The sequence below is a fragment of the Mastacembelus armatus genome, chromosome 5 (genome assembly GCF_900324485.2).
Source record: "Mastacembelus armatus chromosome 5, fMasArm1.2, whole genome shotgun sequence".
In the NCBI taxonomy this organism is placed as follows: domain Eukaryota; kingdom Metazoa; phylum Chordata; class Actinopteri; order Synbranchiformes; family Mastacembelidae; genus Mastacembelus; species Mastacembelus armatus.
This window is the reverse complement of record NC_046637.1, coordinates 17370549-17393266: the sequence shown is the minus strand read 5'-3', so window position 1 is coordinate 17393266 and position 22718 is coordinate 17370549. Positions and strand designations below refer to the sequence as shown.

The window sequence follows — 22718 nt, the reverse complement described above, 5'->3', positions numbered from 1 at the left end:
CAGCAACTGGAACCATAATGAAAAATCGCATCCCAAAGATGTGTCGGTTGCCTGATGACAAACAACTAAAAAGAGAAGGTAGGGGAGCGTCAGTGACGATAGTCAGGAGAAGCCCTGAGTTAGCAATCACAAAATGGTATGACAACAAACCAGTGCTGATGGCTTCTACTGCACATGGAAAAGATCCGGAAGACGTCTGCACCAGATGGTCAAACAAAGACAAAATCCAGGTCCAGGTGCAAAGACCTGCAGTCATCAGGGAGTACAATGATAACATGGGGGGTGTAGACCTCTGTGATTGCATGCTGAGCTTCTATCGCATTGCAAGCAGAACCAAGAAATGGACTATGCGTGTGATTGCTCATTTCTTTGATGTTGCCATTACAAATTCCTGGATCCAGTACAAGTGACAGCGTTGTGCTTAACTGATCAGCAAAAAACACTGAGCAGTTCCTAGACTTCAAACTGCATCTGGCAAATGAGCTTCTGAACTACTTAGAACCTGATGACACTGACAGGATACTAGAAGACAGTGATGAGAGAAGAAGCGTATGAGCCACCCCTCAAAAAGAGGATTCCACTCTCTCTCTCCCCTAGTTGTGCTCTCTCCCTATCTCTCTGTCCAATCCCTGTACCTTCTGCAGGTGTCCCCGGTCCTGGAGCTGTATATCGCTGATATGCAGATACTGGCCCCATCAACCTGCAATGTCGGTTTGTTGTTTATTGCCGCTGTTCTTTTCTCTCTCCTCTATCCACTCAGCCCAACTGGTCAAGGCAGATGGCCACCCAAACTGAGCCTGGTTCTGCTGGAGGTTTTTTCTTCCGTTAAAGGGAGTTTTTCCTCTCCACTGTCGCCAAGTGCTTGCTCATAAGGGATTTGTTGGGTTCTTTGTTTTTGTTTGTGTAAAGTGCCTTGAGATGATTTGTATTGTGAATTGGCGCTATATAAATAAAATTGAATTGAATTGAATTTCAAAGCAGTCAGAGGTAAAGTGATTTCCACACACAAACAAGGCTTTGGGAGATTTGCTGCCATCTGTCCATTTTAAATGAAAGTACTCCAGTGTCTTGTGCTGATGTTAGTGAAAACAGACAGTAAACACCAGAGCAGCTTCTGTGCATAGTTTGTCTCCGTGATGTGTTTTTCCTCTTGGTGCCTGATCAAAGTGAGTGCGCATCAAGTTTTTTGTGAGAGGTGTTTGGGCAGAGCCAGAGGTGGGAATATGTAAACAGTACTCTTGTATACGTATATGAGAGAAGGAACTGTCTACCTTTTGGCCATTGCTTTTCACTAAACAGGAAAAAGAAAAAAAAAAAGGAGGCGCACCTCTATATTACTTGGTGTGTAAGTAAGACATACTTACACATACAGCAGCCAGACTACATACACCAGACAGCCATATAAATGTACCACAATGGCCAAAAAGTCGATCTAGCATAATAGGACTACTTTAAAACAGGCTCTTTTACAGTGGTTCCTGCTTTGTGATTTTATTTTCTTTGCACATAATTAAGATAATTGAGATAATAAATATTTAGCATTATTGATAAAAACAGTGCATTTAGAAGATCCACACTGCATATTTTACATTGTGCTACTGCAGCCTCTATGTTAATTGTAATTGTACAATTCAATTTAGATTCATTTAGGTTTTGAAAGTGACAGAAGAAAGACAAGTCCAACCTGGTAAAACTGACATGATTTTTATGTAAAGATGACTGGTGCTTATAAAGAAGTACATGTCTGAAAGAGGTTCTAGAGACCTGGAGAGTGAATAACTGCAAACAATAAAGACCTACACTAAGATAACACGTCAGAATTTACAGACTATCAAATAAAAGATGGCATAGCTGAAACCAAAGCTGATGCTCTCACGAGATGACTTGAGATGAGATCTCAGGAGAGCTTGTTAGGAGGCGGAATCAAGAGTACAACCCTCCAAAGACATAATACCTGGAATCCCTCAGTAATTACTTGGTTACTAGGAACCACATTATGTTCCGGATGTAGGCAAAACACAACATTGCTGGTACTGAGGAAAATGGTAAATTGACCTTAATCTTTTGTCTAATACTTGCTACTCAGTCTCGTATAGAACGCTAAGATACAGATGTGCTCAGAGAGACTAATTTCTAGTATAGTAATGCAGTAATACACCATGTAGAAAATATGGAAACAGCACTACACTTAACCAAATAGAGACCAGGGTTCCATTACTTACTGTATTTACATATAAATCCTAAATGTAGTTTGGCCATTAGTCTATCTGCTCTTATCAGTTCAATCATTGAATGATTAGAGGGTGTTTGTGTTAGTTAATAAATAGATGTTCGCCAGCTACCTGTTACTGTTAACTGTTAATTGATATAAGTATGCTGCTAAATGCAGAAGTTATTATTCTTCTGATGCTTTTGGCAGTTATCCAATGTATTAACATCAACCTCTGGACTGGAGTGGGGCCGATACTGATTATCAGTGTGTTAAATCCAAAAAACTTTTTATCAGTATATGAAACACTTGAAAAGACAAGTGTGAACAGGTTTTTTGATACAGGTCAGATCTTTCATAATGTAAAACTGCTTAAGTACCTGAACCATATGAATTGTGTTCTGAAGCAGGAAAATTGAGTTTAAAGAACCCATCTCACTTGGCAATGCTGGTAGATGGTAGGTGTTAGGTGCGTCTAGTGCAATTCCTCCCATTTAGTGATTTAAAAAAAAAGTTAAAATAACATTAGTCTGGAGTATAGCCGGTGTAACAGGCTGCCAGCACAAAACTGAATTTGTGTATTTGTTCCTTTTTAGTCATCAAAAACAAATACACAAACTTTCTGTAAAATACAAATTAATGTCAACATGGCCCCATGTTTATGTATATCAAATCACACACATAAGGACTCCAAGTCTCCATCATTTAAATTTACTGATGTCACTGATGACATGCTGTATGAAGCAGGATTAAATTTTTTAACCCGTTGGCATACTACATGCATATATGTTGATGTCCTGTTTCAGAGATTGCATTAATATAGAGACTTACTGTCTGCCTCCATGAAAGTTTCAGGTCGATAAGTGAAACCACTCTGCTGCTCCAGTGGGAACCCACAGCTGGCGTGTTCTCCAGGCCGCTGCAGGTTTATGACTGTCTTTAAACCACACCTGAACACAACAAATAGTCTAAGTTAGTGTACAGAACAGTAAATATTACTAATGATTAATAGCTGCAGTGTATAAATTACCACAAAAATAACATAAATTATTCTAGCAAAAGTTATAAATTAATACAACGTGTGAAAGAAGGAGTCTACTTTACCTTTGAAACTGTTCAATAACATTATATTTCTCTATGATTTCAGTGGAAGGCCTTGCCATAGCTAGCAAGTTGTCAGTAATCCTGCAAATGCAAAACATTACATGTTAGTTGAACTATAAAATAATTTTAAAAAATTAATGTTTGCCTTGGTTGGTGGTTAGAAATGGAAGGCAATATCTACTGACTATCATAAGAAAAAGAACAAGTTTCAAAAGCCTAATTACCAAAAGAGACATCCAAACACCCCTGACCCAAATTGATGCACTGAAACAAAGATGTAAACCATTCAATTTTTAAAAATATAAGATGATCATAAGGGAAAGCAAAAACCAGGAAAAATATATTCACTGTTCATGTAAATACCGATGTGGACTCAGCTGTGCTCACCAAGCACAATGCAGGACGGAAAGCTGCATAGACAGTGAGGGTTGCAAAGGTAGTAGACTGCCCAACATACCACGATGAGTAGAGTCCTTTGATTGCCTGCTCTTCATCACTCCAACGAGAGGGATTTTCATATTTACAGGCTTTCCCTCCACAGGCCATGGAGCACTGCATGTGACCAGGGATGACATGTCTCAGGGTCTCCCCCATCTTGGTGTACTTCGCTGTGGGGATTCTCGCATTGGCTGGGAAAAAACAAAACATAGAAAGATTTCACAATACTCATCAGTGCTAGGTTCACATTTATCATCAACCCCTTAATCAAACACTTATTTCTTCAGTGTGGTTACATCTCCTGGTCTTGCATTCAGTGGGAAGCTGAGGCTGGTTCACAGTGATGGCCACCATGACTCTGTGGGAGGAAGAGGTGAGGATCGTCAAAGCAGAGCTGCGTCTGTGCTGCTGGACCTTCAGCAGGATGTCGGAGGCAGAGTGCCTACGGTCGTGCCTCCTCAGGTTGGCCATCATGTCCCTGGCTAAGGAACGCTGTCCTCACTGCTGCCTAAGCTGCATGTAGCTCCATAATAATAAAGGCCTCAGGCTCAGCAGCTCTGTGCCCATGGTGAATCAGCACACAACAATCACCTATTGGTAAAGCCAGGCAAATACAACCTTCATCAGCAGCATTTGAAGTGTCACCATGACAACCATCTCCACAGTCGTCAGTGGACAGTGTACGGGGGGTGAAAGTCTTCACATGTTCACATGGATCTGAAGCAGGTGGCTTGTAGCCAAAACAGGAAAATGTCGCACTTGCTCTCTTAAAAGCTAGAGTACATGAGGTGGTATACAGTACTGAACTCACAGCATCAACTAGATCAACAATTTGACATATGACTGAAGTCACAGTACAGTGAAAATGGTTAATATAAAACATCTTTTGGTAATTCTGAGATTTGAGGTCTACATTTATTTATCACTATCATAATAGCCATTTCAATGTTTTATCACCTTAATAAATCTTAACAATCTAAAGTGAAACTTTACCTGTTTTGTGACATTCAGTTACTAAAAATAATTAAACAAGGAAAAGTAGAAACCCCCACATAAGTGGATTTACTAGACTGTTTGATATATCTGGAAGACATACAACTTATTTTATTTTGATAAAATTTTTATACAGTGAAAGTATTCAGACCCCCTTCACTTTTTCCAGTTATGTTGCAGCCTGATACTACAATTGTTCAAAATCTTTTGTTTCTCTTCAATCTACACTCAGTGAAAGTGAAAACAGAATTTTAGAAATGTCTGTAAATTTATTAAAAAGAAACAAGCTGAAATATCACACTTATGTAAGTGTTCAGACCCATTGCAAAAACAGTGGAAAATTATCTCAGGCGCCTCCCATTTCTCTTGATCTTTGCTGAGATGTGTCTGCACCTTGATTGGAGTCCACCCTGCGGTAAATTAAATTGATTGGACATTATTTGGAAAGGCACACACCTTTCTATAGAAGGCCTCACAGTTGGAAATGCATATCGGAGCAAAAACCAAGCCATGACGTCAAAGGAACTGCCTGCAGAGTTCAGAGACAGGACTGTTGATACCCACAGAGCTGGGGAAGAAAAAAAATCTATGTATTTAAAGGACAATACATATTTTGTCACTATGGACATACCTTTTCACTAATGTGGACCACCAAGGGGGATTCAAGGCACTAGTGTTTTTTCTAGATGAAAGACTTCCAGATACTATTCCCAGTACATGATGTATAAGAGAATTAGCTGATATTGTACTTACAAAAAATATTTTATGTTTGAGAAAATGTCTAACCTACAGAGACAATGTAAAGGAATTGCTATGGGGACTATAAAGTCACCTAACTTCTGTTCTCTCTATATATGTTGCCTTGTTTGAGAATGAGTATATTTTCTCCCCAAACAATTCTTTTTTGAGGCAAATAAAATTATGGAAATGTTACGTGGATGATATTTTTGTCATTTTTGGTGGACCTGTTGAATATATGCTCCAATTCTATGACTATATAAATGGATGCCATGGTCATCTTAAATTTACAGCCTCGTATGATACGGAAAAACTAAGTTTTTTTAAGACATTCTTATTAAACAAAATGACACCACTTTGGTAACAGATTGGTACAAATAAACTGACAAGTGTGCATTTTTACATGGCCACTCTTCCAATTCATTTGAAAAAAGGCTTCCCATTAGTGAATTCAGTCACATTAGAAGATTTTGTAAAAAATAAATAAATAAAATAAAGTCTATGAAAAACAAGCAGACAAACTAGAACATAGGTTTAGAGCACAGGGTTACAACAATAAATGAATCACAACAGCTCGAGACAGATTTATTACAATTAACACAAGATGATTGGCTCCAGAAAAAAGAGAGACCAACCTATAGTAATTGACCTTTATGTTTTCTTAAAATATTCAGCATTGAGTAAAGCCTTAAATTATTATCAAGAAACACTGGCATATTTTGAGTTCAGATCCATGAATGAATCTCCCAAAGTTACATATAAACACTCTCTAAATGTACTCTCTAAATCTGACTGTTAAAATACAACCTTTTTGGATCCTCCTACAGGTAATAATTAATGTGGTTATTGCACTCAGTGTAATTTTACATACATATTACATTCAAACACTTGATAACAGGGAAAAAAAATGAAAATGGTAATAAAAGGTTTTATAACATGCTCCAGAAAGACTGTAATTTATATAATAAAATGTCCTTGTGCTTTAGCATATGTGGGAAAAACATCAAGAGCTTTAAAAATCAGGATTGCAGAACATTGAAATGCTATACGGAACAAAGATCAACGTAATCCGGTAGCTCTAAATTTAAACCATTCTGTATCTTCCTTGAGATATGGTGGCATAAAAAAAGCAATACCCCAACAAAGAGAAGGGGATGTTAATACTTTGCTGTTTAAAAAAAGAGAGTTTTCATATTTTCACTCTACAGGACCTCACACCAAGTGGCCTTAATCAAGAATATGACATTAAACATTTTTTTTGTAAAAGAATGACCTTTTTAACAGGTCAACATGAAATATGAGGAAGGTTTTTGGATGTGACCACTATGTTATTTTACACAGTATGCTAAGAATTTTTAAATTAGTGTATGTGCAATGAAAATTACAGTATTATATGCACGTCTATATGTATAATTTGAACGTCCATACATTAAATTTTGGATTGTACATTTTGTTTGTAATTGTGCACATTTGGTTTGTAATTGTGTACACTGAAAAAAAGCATACTGGCCATCTGTAAGATTTATCTAATGGTCTTTTGTGGACTTCACACAAATGTTTCATGTTCTGAAGCAAAATGTAATGGTATTGTGTAGAATCTAAATCATATAGACAAAAAGTATATAAACGTGTTTAGTTCATGTTTGACAGATCCATGTCTCTGATTTTGGAGTAAAGTGAGCCAATCAAGTACATGCGTCAAAAGTCATTTTCTCGCGATATCCTGCGAATTGCGCCATACATTTGACGAGAAGAATTTGCCGCCTCAATCTGTTACTCAACTTAACTCAACCCAGCTTGGTGAGTATTGATGAGCGGAATAATTTTAATAATAATTTAATACGTCTTGGGAGTCTTCAGTGTAGGTTAGTTAACTGCCATGAGAATATGCTCTTGACTTTTTTCATATCTGCTTCAAGTTAAACTGCCACACCTCCCCGGTGGAAAAAGTCAGAGCAGGCACCATCAAGATTACAACGCAAGAGTTGTTCATATCCTCGCAAATTAAAGTATTTGCTGTGGTAAGCATACAGTAAGAGTGAAAGAAAATGCTCATTATTTTCTAAATGGCACAGATATGAAACTGGCATTATATTTACAGCGGTTAATTTGGTGGTTAGCCCACGTGCGTATGTAGCAAGGTTATCTGCTAAATTAGCATTTGTTAGCAGAGAACCGCACATTTAGGATTAGTTTTGTCAGACAGGCATACTAGTCAGTTGCTGCGGTCATTTGACAACCAGAGGATCACTTCATTGGGCTTGTACAGTAGTTAATAATCACATTAACTAAAAAGAATATTGTTGCTCAGTGGTACATAACGTTTTGGTGGATAGTGTTAGCGTGTGCACTTTGAGCATGGTATGAAGCCGCTAAAAGATCCCCACTTACTTTTTTCGGTGAACAGAAAGCCTTCGGTCACTTTTGTTTTGTGAGTCACTGTTGGATTGTAGCTGTGTTTTGTTTTAATGCTGTTGCTCTTGTTGCTGCTGCAGAATAGCGTCAGACATCCTCTGTGTCTCAGCTGTGGCCCAAGTTGTGTGGTGAGTAACCTTTTGCATCTTCTGTCAAAAAACTGTTATTCTGTGTCTCTACCAAAATTAGATTTGCAATAAATATATTGATGATGCACCGTGTTATTGTGTTGAATAAAACTCTATATTTTTTATGTTGAATAAAGCAGTGGTGTCATATGTTGCTCGGCTAAAATTAACATCTTTTAACCTTGATTATATTTTTTCTTAATTTTTTCCCATTGCTCTATGCTTCGGCAGATTAACAATCAAACTCACAGTCTGCTTTTCAGGGAGTCAGCCCTTTAACTGTGTGCTCAACTTTTTGTGGTAAGAATACACCCACAAGTAGTTGTTATAAACAGTAGTGGAAACAATTTCAATTTCTGTTTTTTAGTGAATGGTGCTGCAAGTGACCAATGTTGCTGTGAATATGGCAATGTAAGGCTACCCCTCAGTTTTACCAAGTAGGTCTCAAATATTAAAGCATTATAGAGTGAAACATAGATATTACGGTAATAATAAAGCTGTTTTTAGATTTCAGCTTTCAAACAAACGTGGAACATTTAAACCACACAAGAGCAGAACACACAGTTCTTATTTGTTAGATTTTAAGCCAGAAGTTGTGACATCATCCAACTTTCTTTCCCTGGAATCTGCAGAAACCTCTTCAAATGATAGCATAAATGAGGAATGTTCTGATGAACCAGGTTCTAGCGTTACTACTAATACCACAGAGGTTTCTTCAAGAGTAATTGAACATACTTTTGCAGCAGCATTGTTAAAGTTTACATTTTAACAACGTACCAAGCACAGCAATCAATGATTTTTTGTTAGAGCTTCACCACTTAAATAGCTCTCTCTCACGTTCCCACACTGACAGTGTTGTAGTTAATATTTTTCAGAGGCACCAGATTCAGGTTGACAGAGCAGTCATAGATGAAATAACCACTTCACTGTGCACAGGGAATCCTATAATTAAAGCTATAACATATGGTGGTCCTTTGAGTTCTGCATATCAGCGTAAGCAGTATTATAAGGTCAACTTCAACATTATTGAGCAGTTGAGTATATTTTGGATGCCAAAGAAAACAAAACCCTTCAGTATGTCCCTATTCTTGCATCCATTAAAGTTTTGTTGAATAGGAAAGATATTATGGACAAGATAGTCATCACGCAAAACAAAGAGAAGCCGAGGCAGTTAAACAAATTGTGTACAAGTCATTTAGGGATGGTGTGCATTATAAGCAAAATAGTTTCTTCTCAAGTCCAGAGTTGAAGCTATCTGTTTGGTTTGTATATTGATGATTTTGAGGTCTGCAACCCTCTAGGCACTTCTCGTAAAATTCATAAACTTTGCACTGTGTATTGGGTGCTTTGTAATCTCCCCCTGGGCTCTCATTCTTCTTTGTCCTCCATTTATTTAGCCATTTTGTGCAAAACAGACAATGTTAAGTTGTATGGCTATGACAAGATTTTAGAGCCACTTCTACATGACCTCAGGTCTTTGAAAGTTGATCGAATTTTTGTCCCACACCTGAGCAAATTAGTGAAAGGCAATGTTCAGACTGTTGCTGCTGACAATTTAGGAGCTCATGGACTCATGATATTTTACAGGCACCTATTGTTGTCGTCTTTGTACTGCAAAAGGATCAGACATTGTATCAAGTGAGGTTAGATCAGGAATCTTTAGCCTAAGAACAAAGGAGACACATGTCAGGGCAGCCCTAGATAGTGGCAGCAACTTTTTGGTGTTAAAAGAGCTTGTCCTTTGACAAGCACTTTCTCATTTTCATGTTGTCAGTGGCTACCCACCTGACATTGCCCATGATCTTTTTAAAGGCATTGTGCCTGTTGAAATAGCTCATTGTCTCACATTGCTAATATCAAACAAGTAATTTACCTTGGAAGATATTAACATTTCCATTCTAAATTTCCCATACAAGTGGACAGATAAAACAAATAAGCCTCATATTTTCCCACAAAATATCTCAAGCAGAAGAACCATAGGAGGTAATGCCCATGAGAACTGGAGCTTGTTAAGGTTGCTTCCATTTCTAATTGGGCCCAAGATACCACAGCATGATCCAGCATGGCAGGCCCTGTTAGACCTAAAACAGATTGTTGAGCTTGTGGTTACCCCAGTTCATAATGATGAGTCTATAGCATACCTCGAGAGCAAGATTTCAGACCACCGGCTAAGGTATCAAGAGATGTTTCCTGAGAAAACACTAAAGCCCAAACAGCACTACTTAGAATATTACCCACAACTAATTAGGTTCTTTGGACCTCTTATGGGACTTCGGACTATCAGGTTTGAGGCAAAACACAGTTTCTTTAAAAAGGTCATTAAACACACCAATTGTTTTAAAAATGTGCCTCTCTCTTTGGCTGTAAAACATCAGTTTATGATTGGGTACCACTTGTCATCCCCAAACACTGATAAACCAGTACTGGATGTCTCAGATGTATCTATTGTTCCATTAGATTTTTTTGAAGGAGGAGCTAGCTCTAGCATTTAGGCAGAAAGATTCCAGTCTCTTTGAAATACAGTATACCTTGCCAAAAATGTTTGGAGCAAGGGAATAAACTACAGGACACATATGGTAATTGCCCATGGATCTGAAGATGGCTTGCCTGAGTTTGGTGAAATCCAACAAATGTTAATTTTGCATCAGAGGTTGATTTTTGCTTTAAAACTGCTGTGTGGATGGTATAGTGAGCACTATGGAGCCTATGAGCTGACATCTCCAACAAGAGAACTTGCTCTTGTGGAAGTCTGTGAACTGATCAATGAGTATCCCTTGGCTAACTATCTGGTTGGATATGTGAGAAAGGTGACTTTGAAGAGATCAATCTGTATCTAAAGTAAGGTAATAAATTAATAATTTTTACTTTTGTCTTTTGTCAGTTATTGCATAGAAAATTGCAGGTTCCTTTTTGTTTAAGGGTACAAACATTTCCTCCAGGTCTATGTTGATATGTCCTAGATGTCGTTGTGTCCTCTTGTTATACTTGTATATACAATATCTCAAACTGCCAAACTTCAAAATGTATTAGGGTGTAATGTAACAAAACAGAAAAAATTGAGAGAGAGAGACAGAAGAAAAACTGAGAAATGAGGTGTGGATGGAAAGCAGGAGAAAGGATGATATAGTCCTGCCTGCTGACAATTAGTTGCTGTTGTGTTATATAGAGTCAGTTAATTTTGGGGGAGTTTATTTACAATTAACCCTTGTCCAAGATCAGAAGCATTCCTCTCTCCTTTTACAGCTACCAATATTGTCATGAGGCGGCAGGTCCAGTCCCTGTGCTCTCTCTCTCTCTCTCTCTCTCTCTCTCTCCCTCCTTTAGGTTAACAAGGCACAGGTGCGTGAGGCAGGACAGCACGCCAACCAATTATTCCGCACACCACCAATAAAGGCTCTGGTCCTCCCTGATCGCGTCGCCAGTTCGTCCGTCTACCTGCCCTGACTGCCAGTTTCCTCCTAGTTGCCTGTGGACCCCGTCGCCCCGGCCAGCGCTCCAGCGCACCTACCTGCCCTGCACGCCGGCAGCACGATCTTCCGCCAGCCACACAGTGTAACCTTCTCAGTCGGCTGCTCCCCGTCTCTCCCCCTTCTCTTCGATAATAAAGAAAGACTCGAACTAGCATCTGCACCTGGGTCCTCTGTGTTGCTTCACACACATCGCCCTCACCTTGACAGAACGAACTGGCCACAAAAATGGACCCAGCAGATGCCCCGCCGCGGCCAACCCCCACGACCACGGACCTGCATCAGGCCCTCCTCAGCCAGGGATCTCTGCTTGGCGAGCACGACCGCTTGTTGCGGTCCGTCATGGACGCTAATCACCAACTCCTCCAGCAGGTAGTTCAACTCACCGAGCAGGTGCGCGCCTTCACCACCCAGCTTAACCCACCTGCCCCCCGGGAAGGACAACAACCGGAGCCCCGCTCTTCCAGCCTCAGTCAAGCCGGTGCTGCACCGCGTCCTGAGGTTCCTCATGACACGCCAGTCCCGGAGCCTTTCCCCTTCTCGGGAGACCCAGATAAGTGCCGTACATTTATTTTTTTGTGCACGAATGTTTTCAAGGCTCGTCCTTCCAGTTATTCTACTGATCTAGCTAAGTTGCTTTTTTTTCTGGACTTTTGAGGGATGATGCGTTAATGTGGGCTCAGGCGGAGTTTGCCGCTCGCCCTATGGAGACGCAGACTTTTGAGCAGTTTTTGGTTTCTTTTCGTCATACTTTCGATCATGCTGATCACGCCGGCACTACGGTAAAGAGACTGCTTGCCCTTCGCCAGGGAGATCGGCGGGTGGTGAATTATGCCATTGATTTTAATACTCTGGCGAGGGCCACTAACTGGGGGGACAAAGAGTTAATGGGAATTTATGCTCAAGGTTTGAATAGGGACATTAAGGATTTGCTAATTGGCCGAAGAAACTTCCCTCAGTTCTCTGGTCTCCCTTACAGTCACTTTGGACAACCAGCTGCGGGAACGAGAGAGGGAGAGAGAAGCGGAGCTGGGGACCCGGCAGAGATATTCGGGGAACCCTGTCGCTGCCTTGCCCTGTCCGACTCCCGGTCACTCCGAGCTGGAGGAGCCGATGCAACTGGGTCGCGCCAGATTAAGCCCTGCCGAGCGCCAGCGGCGCCTCCGTCAGGGGAGTTGCCTCTATTGTGGCGTTGAAGGACATTTCATTGCCACCTGCCCCACCCGTCCGAGGTCCCCAAAGGGGGGCAGACGATAACTTTGTAGATGAGAACCTTGCTCGCCAGCTCGGCGTGCCCCTGCAGCCCCTCACGGAGCCTCTCCGGGTAGAGGCGCTGGACGGGCGGCTGTTAGCCCAAATTACCCACACCACCGGGCCCCTCCCTCTTCTCCTCTCAGGTAATCATCGGGAGGAGATAAAATTTAAACTCATTTCCTCCCATAATGCCCCGTTAGTTTTAGGTCACCCGTGGCTGGTCCAGCACAACCCCCACATAGACTGGGAGCGAAGCAAGGTGGTAGAATGGAGCATTTTTTGTCATGCCTGTTGCCTTCGCTCCGCTCAGTCCCCAGCCAAAACCTTAGCTGCAACTCCCGAGCCCCTCCCAGATCTCGCCGGAGTGCCCGGAGAGTATCTCGACCTGGCGAGGGTCTTTAGTAAAGACCGTGCCATCTCCCTGCCTCCCCACCGGCCATACGACTGTGCCATTGACTTCCTCCCGGGTTCGCCACTACCTTCGAGCAGACTCTACAGTCTGTCTCGCCCTGATAGGGAGTCAAGGGAGAGTTACATCCGAGACTCCCTAGCAGCCGGCCTAATCCGACCGTCCTCCTCCCCACTCGGCTCGGGTTTCTTCTTCGTCGAGAAGAAGGATGGGGGTCTCCGCCCCTGTATCGATTTCCGCAGGGTAAACGAGATAACAGTAAGAAATCGCTATCCCCTACCATTACTCTCCTCTGCCTTTGAGGGCTTGCAGGGAGCAAAAGTGTTCACCAAGCTTGACTTGCGGAACGCTTATCACCTTATCCGGGTACGGGAGGGGGACGAATGGAAGACGGCTTTTAAGACACATGTTGGGCATTTTGAGTATTTAGTTATGCCTTATGGTTTGACCAATGCCCCTGCCGTTTTTCAATCGTTTATTAATGACGTTGTCAGGGACTTTTTGCACCAGTTTGTTTTCGTCTATTTAGACGATATATTAATTTATTCTCGGTCAATGACGGAACACCGTCAACATGTCCGCCTAGTCCTCCAACGCCTCCTAGAGAACCGCCTCTTCGTTAGGGCGGGGAAATGCGACTTTCACTGTTCGGAGGTCGCCTTTCTCGGTTTTATTATTGAGGCTGGTAAGCTCCGCCCTGACCCGAGCAAAATAAAGGCCGTGGTTGACTGGCCGCGACCCAGAAACCGGCGGGAGCTTCAGCGCTTCCTCGGGTTCGCCAACTTTTACCGCCGGTTCATCAGGAACTACGGCACCTTAGCACAACCCCTCACTAGTCTCACCTCCACTAAGATTCCGTTCCAATGGTCCCCACAAGCAGAAAGCGCCTTTCAGTCTCTGAAGCGGCGCTTTACGGCTGCCCCTATTTTAATCCAGCCTGACCCCCTATGCCAGTTTATTGTAGAGGTAGACGCCTCCGAGGTAGGGGTCGGGGCAGTTCTCTCCCAGCGGGCCGAGGAGGATCAAAAACTACATCCTTGTGCCTTCATGTCCAAACGACTGACGCCAGCTGAGCAGAACTATGATGTGGGAAATCGAGAACTGCTGGCGATAAAGCTGGCACTCGAGGAATGGAGGCACTGGTTAGAGGGTGCAGAACAACCATTCCTGATCTGGACTGACCACAGGAACCTCGAATATCTCCGCGCCGCCAAGAGACTCAATCCCCGCCAGGCCCGGTGGGCCTCATTATTTAGCCGTTTCCACTTCACGGTGACCTATCGACCCGGCTCCCAGAACCAGAAACCGGACGCCCTCTCACGTCAGTTTCCCCACCTCCCAAGAGGGGACACGGCTGAAACCATCCTGCCGCCTCAAAGGGTCGTCGCAGCTCTGACCTGGGACATAGAAACCCAGGTTCGAAAGGTTCAGGAACAGGAACCGGACCCAGGCGGTGGCCCACAAAACTGTCTCTTTGTCCCTGCCTCTGTTCGTCCACAGGTACTACACTGGGCCCATGCATCCCGGATCGCCTGTCACCCTGGAGTGACCAGGACCCGCAACATCCTGCGTCGGCAGTTCTGGTGGCCGGCAATGGATTCTGACACCAGGGAGTTCGTAGCGGCTTGCTCCACCTGCGCTCGAGGGAAGGCGTCCAATCGAAAGCTGCCAGGACTGTTGCACCCCCTTCCTGTTCCATCCAGACCCTGGTCCCACATAGCCTTGGACTTCATCACGGGGCTTCCTCCATCAGACGGTAATACAACCATCCTCACTGTTGTTGATCGATTTTCTAAGGCTGTGCACTTTATCCCTCTTCTTAAGTTGCCCACAGCACTGGAGACAGCCCAGCTCCTTACCAACCACGTCTTCCGACTTCACGGAATCCCCCAGGATATCGTTTCTGACCGGGGTCCCCAGTTCACATCCAGGGTCTGGACCGCCTTCAGCAAAGCGCTAGGGGCATCAGTGAGTTTATCCTCCGGGTTCCATCCCCAGTCTAACGGTCAGTGTGAGAGGGCCAACCAAGAACTCGAGGCAGCTCTCCGTTGCCTAACTGCGGAGAATCCTTCTTCCTGGTCATCCACATTGGCTTGGGTCGAGTACGCCCATAATTCCCAGTGGTCGTCGGCACTCGGGATGACCCCCTTTGAGGCCTCCATCGGCTACCTGCCTCCCCTGTTCCCTTCCCAGGAGGCGGAGGTGTCGGTCCCCGCAGTTCGACACCACCTCCGGCGTTGTCAGCGCGCCTGGACCCGAACCCGGGCGGCGCTACAGCGCTCATCGGCCCAGAACAAGCGCCTGGCAGACCGACGAAGGGCCCCTGCTCCTGCTTATCGGGTCGGCCAGTTAGTTTGGCTGGCCACGAAGTCTGTCCCCCTCCGTTCGGACGCCAAGAAACTGACTCCTAAGTATATCGGCCCATTCCAAATCTCCCGTTTAGTTAACCCTGGAGCGGTTAGACTGCAGCTACCTCCCACCATGAAGATTCATCCCGTGTTCCACGTCTCCCAGCTAAAACCAGTTTCCTCGAGCGACCTCCAGAGTGCCACCATTCCTCCCCCTCCTCCTCGCCTCGTCGACAATGCTCCGGCCTTCACCATCCGTCGGCTCCTTGACGTCCGCCGGCGGGGCAGGGGTCTCCAGTTCTTGGTAGATTGGGAAGGATACAGTCCGGAGGAACGGTGTTGGGTGGCTCGCTCCGACATCCTGGACCGGGACTTGGTCCGGGATTTTCTTCACCGCCATCCAGAGAAGCCTGGGGGACGCCGGGTGGCGTCCCAAAGGGGGGGGTCCTGTCATGAGGCGGCAGGTCCAGTCCCTGTGCTCTCTCTCTCTCTCTCTCTCTCTCTCTCTCTCCCTCCTTTAGGTTAACAAGGCACAGGTGCATGACGTAGGACGGCACGCCAACCAATTATTCCGCACACCACCAATAAAGGCTCTGGTCCTCCCTGATCGCGTCGCCAGTTCGTCCGTCTACCTGCCCTGACTGCCAGTTTCCTCCTAGTTGCCTGTGGACCCCGTCGCCCCGGCCAGCGCTCCAGCGCACCTACCTGCCCTGCACGCCGGCAGCACGATCTTCCGCCAGCCACACAGTGTAACCTTCTCAGTCGGCTGCTCCCCGTCTCTCCCCCTTCTCTTCGATAATAAAGAAAGACTCGAACTAGCATCTGCACTTGGGTCCTCTGTGTTGCTTCACACACATCGCCTTCACCTTGACAAATATCTACACAATAAACACATTATCCAGCTCCATGTTTGCCTGGGAAAACTTGGAAACGTTGAGATTTTGATGGTTACTTATACCTCTTAAAATAATAGTAACTGTTAACCATTTGTTTGTTTACTTACCCTGATTTTTCTAACAGACAGTGAAGTGAGACCATGACAACGCCAGCTATTCTCAGAGTAATCCTAGGGCCAGACAGCTGTCAGAGAGTGCTGTTTTCCTTTGGCCTACCTTTAACTGTTGCTGAACTGGAGGATGAGATCAAGAGTCAGTGTAAAATAAAGGAACCATTTCGTCTGCAGTTCATGGACACCCTTTTTGGCGATGAATTTATGAACTTGACTTCAATGGAGGAAATACAGGAAAAAGCTACTCTCAAGGTCATATACACATCCAGAAAACCTCTCAGTGCTGACGCTGAGTGTGTTGCCAGTTGCTTCTTCCCACCAACCATTCATCCTGATGACAGCACAACATCTTCAGGTGACAGCACTGTGCTTCTCCAGAGTCCACTTCCTCATGGTCTTCGTGGCCAGATATGTTCTGTTTTCCCCGTTTTTCATATGACGCAGAGTTGAAGCGTCAGGAGGCAAACAAAGCTTTTCAAGAAAATGAGACCTTGCTCATCCCTGATCCAAAGCTGAAGTCTGATATACTAGAAGAGTTCATTCAGGAGATCGTTAAGTACAAAGTGTATGTTAAAGACAGGGAGTTTGACAAATTTGCAAAAGCACTCATCATGAGGCATCCATGTTTACAAGAAAAGGGCTCAGCAACTGGCTATATGGGGGTTGGAAGACCAGTATCAAATACAAGTTGTCCAACTACCACACACATCTCAGGAAAGTAGGATGTCCTGAAGTATGTGTTAGTGCTTTGAAACATAAACCAGATGGAAAATGGAGTCCTGCCTATGATGTTAAGAAGCGAAAGAGGGGTGAAGTGGCTTACTGCCCCTCCTTAACACTCGGAGAAAGCTGCCAGTCCCTGGAAAAATTAGGGTTGAACTCCTTTCAGAAACCAAGAAGCGTAATAACAGAGACAATTAGGACTAAAATGGAGAAAACCTTTACGACGACAAGAAATTGTTCGTGATGCTTCCATGATCAGTGAGGTACAAGAGAGATGGCCAGCTCTCTTTGATGTAATGGAGGTAAGTTTAAAATATATTTTTAATATATTTATATTTTTTGTGTTTTTGCTGTTTGGGTATATGTAACTGTTAGACTAATGCTGGGCTCTGTTAGAATGTGATTCAGAATATTAACACATGTGACTAGTGGGTGTAATTCTGGTGAAACAGGTAGGTCTATGTATGTAAGCATGTCTAATGGGTTGCAGTATTAAAAATAGGTTAATGTTGTTTCATTTCAGATAAATGCAGAGTTCCAGCACATCACACTTATAGAACAATAAACTAGATTGTTGAAATTACATTTGCAATGTCTTTATTTTAAAGCATTTATTATTACAATATATTTACAATGATAACATTTACTGTATGTTATATGTAATAGTGAAAACAGTTGAAAATAAAAGGACTTAGACTGCGCTGGAATAAAGTGAGCAAATTGTGCAATAATAATAACATAATAAATGAATTTGATTTACTTTATTGCTACTGATTTCCATACCTATGTATTAACTAAAAGCGATTATGTTGATTGATCCCAAATATTTTGTGTTAATATGACACAATTCAGTAACTTGCTGTCAAAGCAAACATTTTGTGTGCAACCAATGTCCACTATTGAATTAAGTAAATCCAACAAATTATTTTTTTCAGTGTATATCTGGACACCTTATATGATATCTTGGGTGTGCATAATTGTTTTGGTAACAAATCTGTGTGGGAAGTTTGGATATGTGTTTGTAGGATGGAGTGTATAAATTTCTTCGCTATGTTATTTTGTCCTCAGTAATTTGATACTATTAAGGCTTTTTGCCGCTGTAATGGCTGATTGATTTCAACTGTTCCCATGTTGAAACATCACATCCCATTGGCTTTGGATAATATATTAGGATGTGGAATTGGATTTTATGATATTTTGTAAGATTGCGACCTGACGAAGATCCAAAATGGATTGAAACGTCACTAAATAAATTTCTGGCTTTGGAGTAAGTATGCAGGGGTGCTATCTTTTTGCAAAAAAGAATAGCAGAAAATCCTCCAATCCAGGTGTGCAAAGCTATTTGCGTCATAAAGACTTGAGGCTGTAATTGCTGCTGAAGGTACTTTAACTAAGTACTGAGTAGAGGGTCTGAATACTTATGTAAATGTGACGTTTCAGTTTTTTGGTTTTCATTAATTTACTTTGTCATTAAGTGGTACTGAGTGTACATTATTGAGAAAAAAAATGAATTTAAACAATTTTAGTATCAGGCTGCAACATAACAAATTTTTAAAAAAGTGAAGTGGGTCAATATTTTCTGAATGCACTGTATATCGCTACTAATGCCTGCTACTTTTAACAATAACAATTATATTATGTTAACAACTAACCCTATTATGTGACAACAGGTGTAGTTGTATCCACAAAAAATCATAAGGTGAAACGAAACTGTTGCCACACACATTGAAGCTTTTAGCAGGCAGACTGACAAAAAGCAGAGGTGAGAAAGGGCTGAAGCAATAGAAATTATTAGAACACTGGTTGCACAGGGTACACAAATTCACTGAAAGCCAGTCACATTCATCATGTCTCTTCTATTTTTGCTGGTAATATGTTGTCATTGAACTGATCTAGCCTTGCAATTAGTATCAGTGAATGATTTGTCTTCTTCTTTTTGTGTTATAGATGGCTAACCCAGAGGAGACAAATCCACAGGGGTCTGCAGGAAACCTGCTGCAATCACTTTCCTAAGGCTGATACAGTATTGTTTACTATAGGAAAATCTCATTTAACAAATTCAGCCAACATCAATCATCAAAATATTATTAAAAAGCAAAAAAAAAAAATAGAAAAAATATAATTAAAAAAAATACATAAACAGCTAATATTGACTGATTGATTGAATTTTATATGTATTAAGAATATGAGTATGTTCTGTATTTATATTGTAACCAGTAATATATTGTTACATAGTACAAATACTTCCAATATATGCAGAGGTGTTTTTTTAACATTTAAATCATCTGATCATGTATAACAGACCTGCTGACTGATCAACTCTTGAGTATAATATCCATCTTCCAGACTTCAATTTAAAGAAAACCTGATCTCCAGTGGCCCAACATTAATTTGCATGTTTTGTACATAACATCAGAGACAAAGAGTAGCATGTGTTTGACCTGAAAGTCTCATTGCTAAAGCTGCCCTGCAAAGTGGCTGCATGTATTCCCACAATAAATAAAATCATCTATAAAAAATGTATTCAGAAATTAATTAACAAACAACAAAATGGCAATTTAACTTTACTGATTCAAATCATTTCAAGTCTACAGTCCTTTGCAAGATAGAAAGTACAACTTCTTTTTGAATGTTTGTGTGTTGCAGAGCTTTCCTACCTGCTTCCATCTCTATGCTGATTTCTCCACTGTCAGCTCCACTAATGGAGTAAGACAGGTCACTCAGTATGCTGACACCAGCTGCCATGGCAAGTGGGCTGAAAGGTGTGAATAAACATTGTGTCAAAAGCAAATGAAAAAAAAAATTGCTTGTAAGCTGTGCTGATAATGCAGTCACAAGGTGCACACACAAATGAGATATAAAGTGTGAGCAGTGTTGCCTGGCAGGATGACCCTGGGGAGAGGTGGAAATGTGCAAACTGAGCCACCATATCAGCAACTCATGTCAGCCTGACCACTGCACCTCTGGGAGAAGATGGGAGTGGCCTCAGGGTAACAGTGGGAGCCAGGATCGCATCAGAGATCTAAGGTGCTGAGTTACAAACTACACAGACAGCAGCACCCACAAAGCCAAAAAGAGAAGTCTCACAAAAATCACACACTGAAACAGCCTTATCACACTCACTGAGAACATTTTAGTATGTTCTTACGTTTAACCAGTAAGAATAGTTTACAGTTAGAGATTAGGCAAATTCCTCCTGTTTCATAAGATTGGCACATTTATTAATTATTAAAGTAAACACATCCACCTGCTATTGTGCATCTTCAGAGCAATACTTCTTGACCTGGACATCGGATTTATGTAACCTGACATCAGACTTGTGCCACACAGATCGCTCAATGTGTCGATTTAAATCCAGTGAACAACTGTTTCTCCTGTTACACTCAGAGCTCTAATGGCCTTCACCACTGCCAAATGCTATTGCAAATGTGCAGGGTCCATTACTAATTGAGCAGTGTTGCTAAATTTTGATTGTCAAATGATTTTTCGCCCTTTGAGCGCGATATTGAGATATCCAAGTAAACTGTAAGCTACTGTACTTTACACTTCGGAAAGATTTAAGTAAACACAATACTACACAAAATGGCACATCATCCAAAAGCTCTTAACAAATCAGTTACATAGTCACAGTGCTGAAAGACGGTCTCATCTCTCAGCACACCGTCCTACACAGAGGCACTTTCATGCTGCCATAAATTCTGTGAAAACATTTACAGATCAATAAAACTGTCTATAAAGTGATAGTCACTTTGGGACTTATGGTTTTCTATTATTTACAGGCCAAATTCATTATTTGCTTTGAAAAACATGGCCTACTGCTACTGAAAACCATCTTTTCCAACTTAAGAAACAGGTCACACTTAGGCCACAAAGCCACTCCTGTAGTCTGTGAATAATTGATGGCGTAAAGCTAGAGCCTGCCTTTTTCCATCCACACCTTCTTTTTGACTTCTTTTACATTGTAACCTACACTTCTCATTACAAACTGATATGGCACCAAACCTAGAATGGCACTGGCTGATGCATTTCCAGCATTACAGATAGAACAAAGCCAATTCAATCACTTCAGCTGGTCTGGCATTGTCTGAGGAAGCTCCTGATAACCAGCTGGTGAATGAGAAGGTTCTCTTCATGACAAACCTAAGGTATGTACATCAAATATTAACAGTTATATCAAACTACACAAAAAAATCTCTTCACACAACCACTAATCAAATTCACCACAATGCTTTACACATTTGTGGTGGATCTGTAAGCTCATGCCCCTTGGGGAGCCAGTGTGTTGGAGGACATGACAGAGATGGTGTGAAGGCCGAAGAATTGCTGATAATGAGTGTGGGATGTGAGAGTCATTTCTACTAAGTGTACTAATAACAAATATGGCAGACAAGATGGTGCTTCTCACACAATATTGAATCCAGACAGCCTTCACAATACTAGCATGTCTCTCTATTACAGTGGAATGATCAGAATCTACCGCTGGTATTTTTTGTGTGGCTAATCAGCTAGCTGATTGTTCTTATCTACCATTCCATTAATAAGAATTTAATTCTTCTAATTAAATCCTTTAATTAGAAAGGTAAAACAAAAATCAGGAGAACTCTAGGGGTGCAACGCAGGTTTAAAGATCTGTTCAGGACTCTGTATGAGTATTATCTTGCTCAACTAACTAATGACAATATATATCACTTAATTTTATGTTTGCACAATGTTGGTGTTTGTATCTAGGCTATATTGTGTTGAGTGCAAATGTTTTACTGTGACTTTTACTGTGTGAAGGAGTGCTGCACACAGGATATTAGTGAAGGCATGGTCACATTTTCTCTCTGTCCGATGGTCCACCTTGCTTTAAGTCAGGGGTTGGCAACCTTAAGTGTGCCACAACTGGAACACTGAGAGAAAATCCACGGCACGCCAAGCACATTTAGGGTGACCAGACATACTTTTTTCCCGGACATTTCCTCTTTTTGGGGCTATAAAAAAGCGTCCACCCGGATTTTCTAAATCACCCCAAAATGTCCGGGATTTTAATCCTACCACAGTCAGACGGCATTTGTTATATGCTGTTACCAGGCAAGTGACGTTTATCGTTAGGTTCTGCCTTCTTGGACGCAATTCAGTCACTCTTCATGCTAACACTGGTCAGTCATTACACGAAGCACCAATAATTACCCCTAGATTCACTGTTGACAGCAATGCCCCCCCAAAAAATACCCTAGTAAAATGGCCAAGTGATTGCCATGAAAAAAAAAAAAAAACAGAATGGTACAGCACTTCAAAAAGGTTGGCCACCCTGCTTTAAGTTCTATTCTCCATATAATGGAGTATGCACTTTTGCATGCAGTTTTGCTTTCAAGACATCACCACTCCAGTGTGTTTCCTCATTTTCCTCATTACTTTTTGTACATTATCACACCCCCAAGCTGTGTATAGCATCATTCTCATACACCATTTAGAGTTTATGAGTGCATCTACAGGAAGGA

At 42.1% G+C, this 22718-nt stretch overlaps 1 protein-coding gene across 4 annotated transcripts in view; it reads right to left on the bottom strand.

Moving 5' to 3' along the window:
• The window catches only part of ptpdc1a (protein tyrosine phosphatase domain containing 1a), a 34893-nt gene that overhangs the window by 10844 nt on the left and 1331 nt on the right, over positions 1-22718 (bottom strand). For all 4 annotated transcript variants that reach the window (XR_003295725.1, XM_026307461.1, XM_026307464.1 and 1 more), the window contains exons 2-5: positions 19893-19990; positions 3771-3942; positions 3314-3394; positions 3041-3159 (exon numbers count right to left, since the gene is read on the bottom strand). Coding sequence is in view for 3 of the 4 variants with exons in the window: in XM_026307461.1 (XP_026163246.1) it covers positions 3041-3159; positions 3314-3394; positions 3771-3942; positions 19893-19980 (460 nt within the window). In the remaining variant the exon portion in view is untranslated. The remainder of the gene's footprint in view (positions 1-3040; positions 3160-3313; positions 3395-3770; positions 3943-19892; positions 19991-22718) is intronic.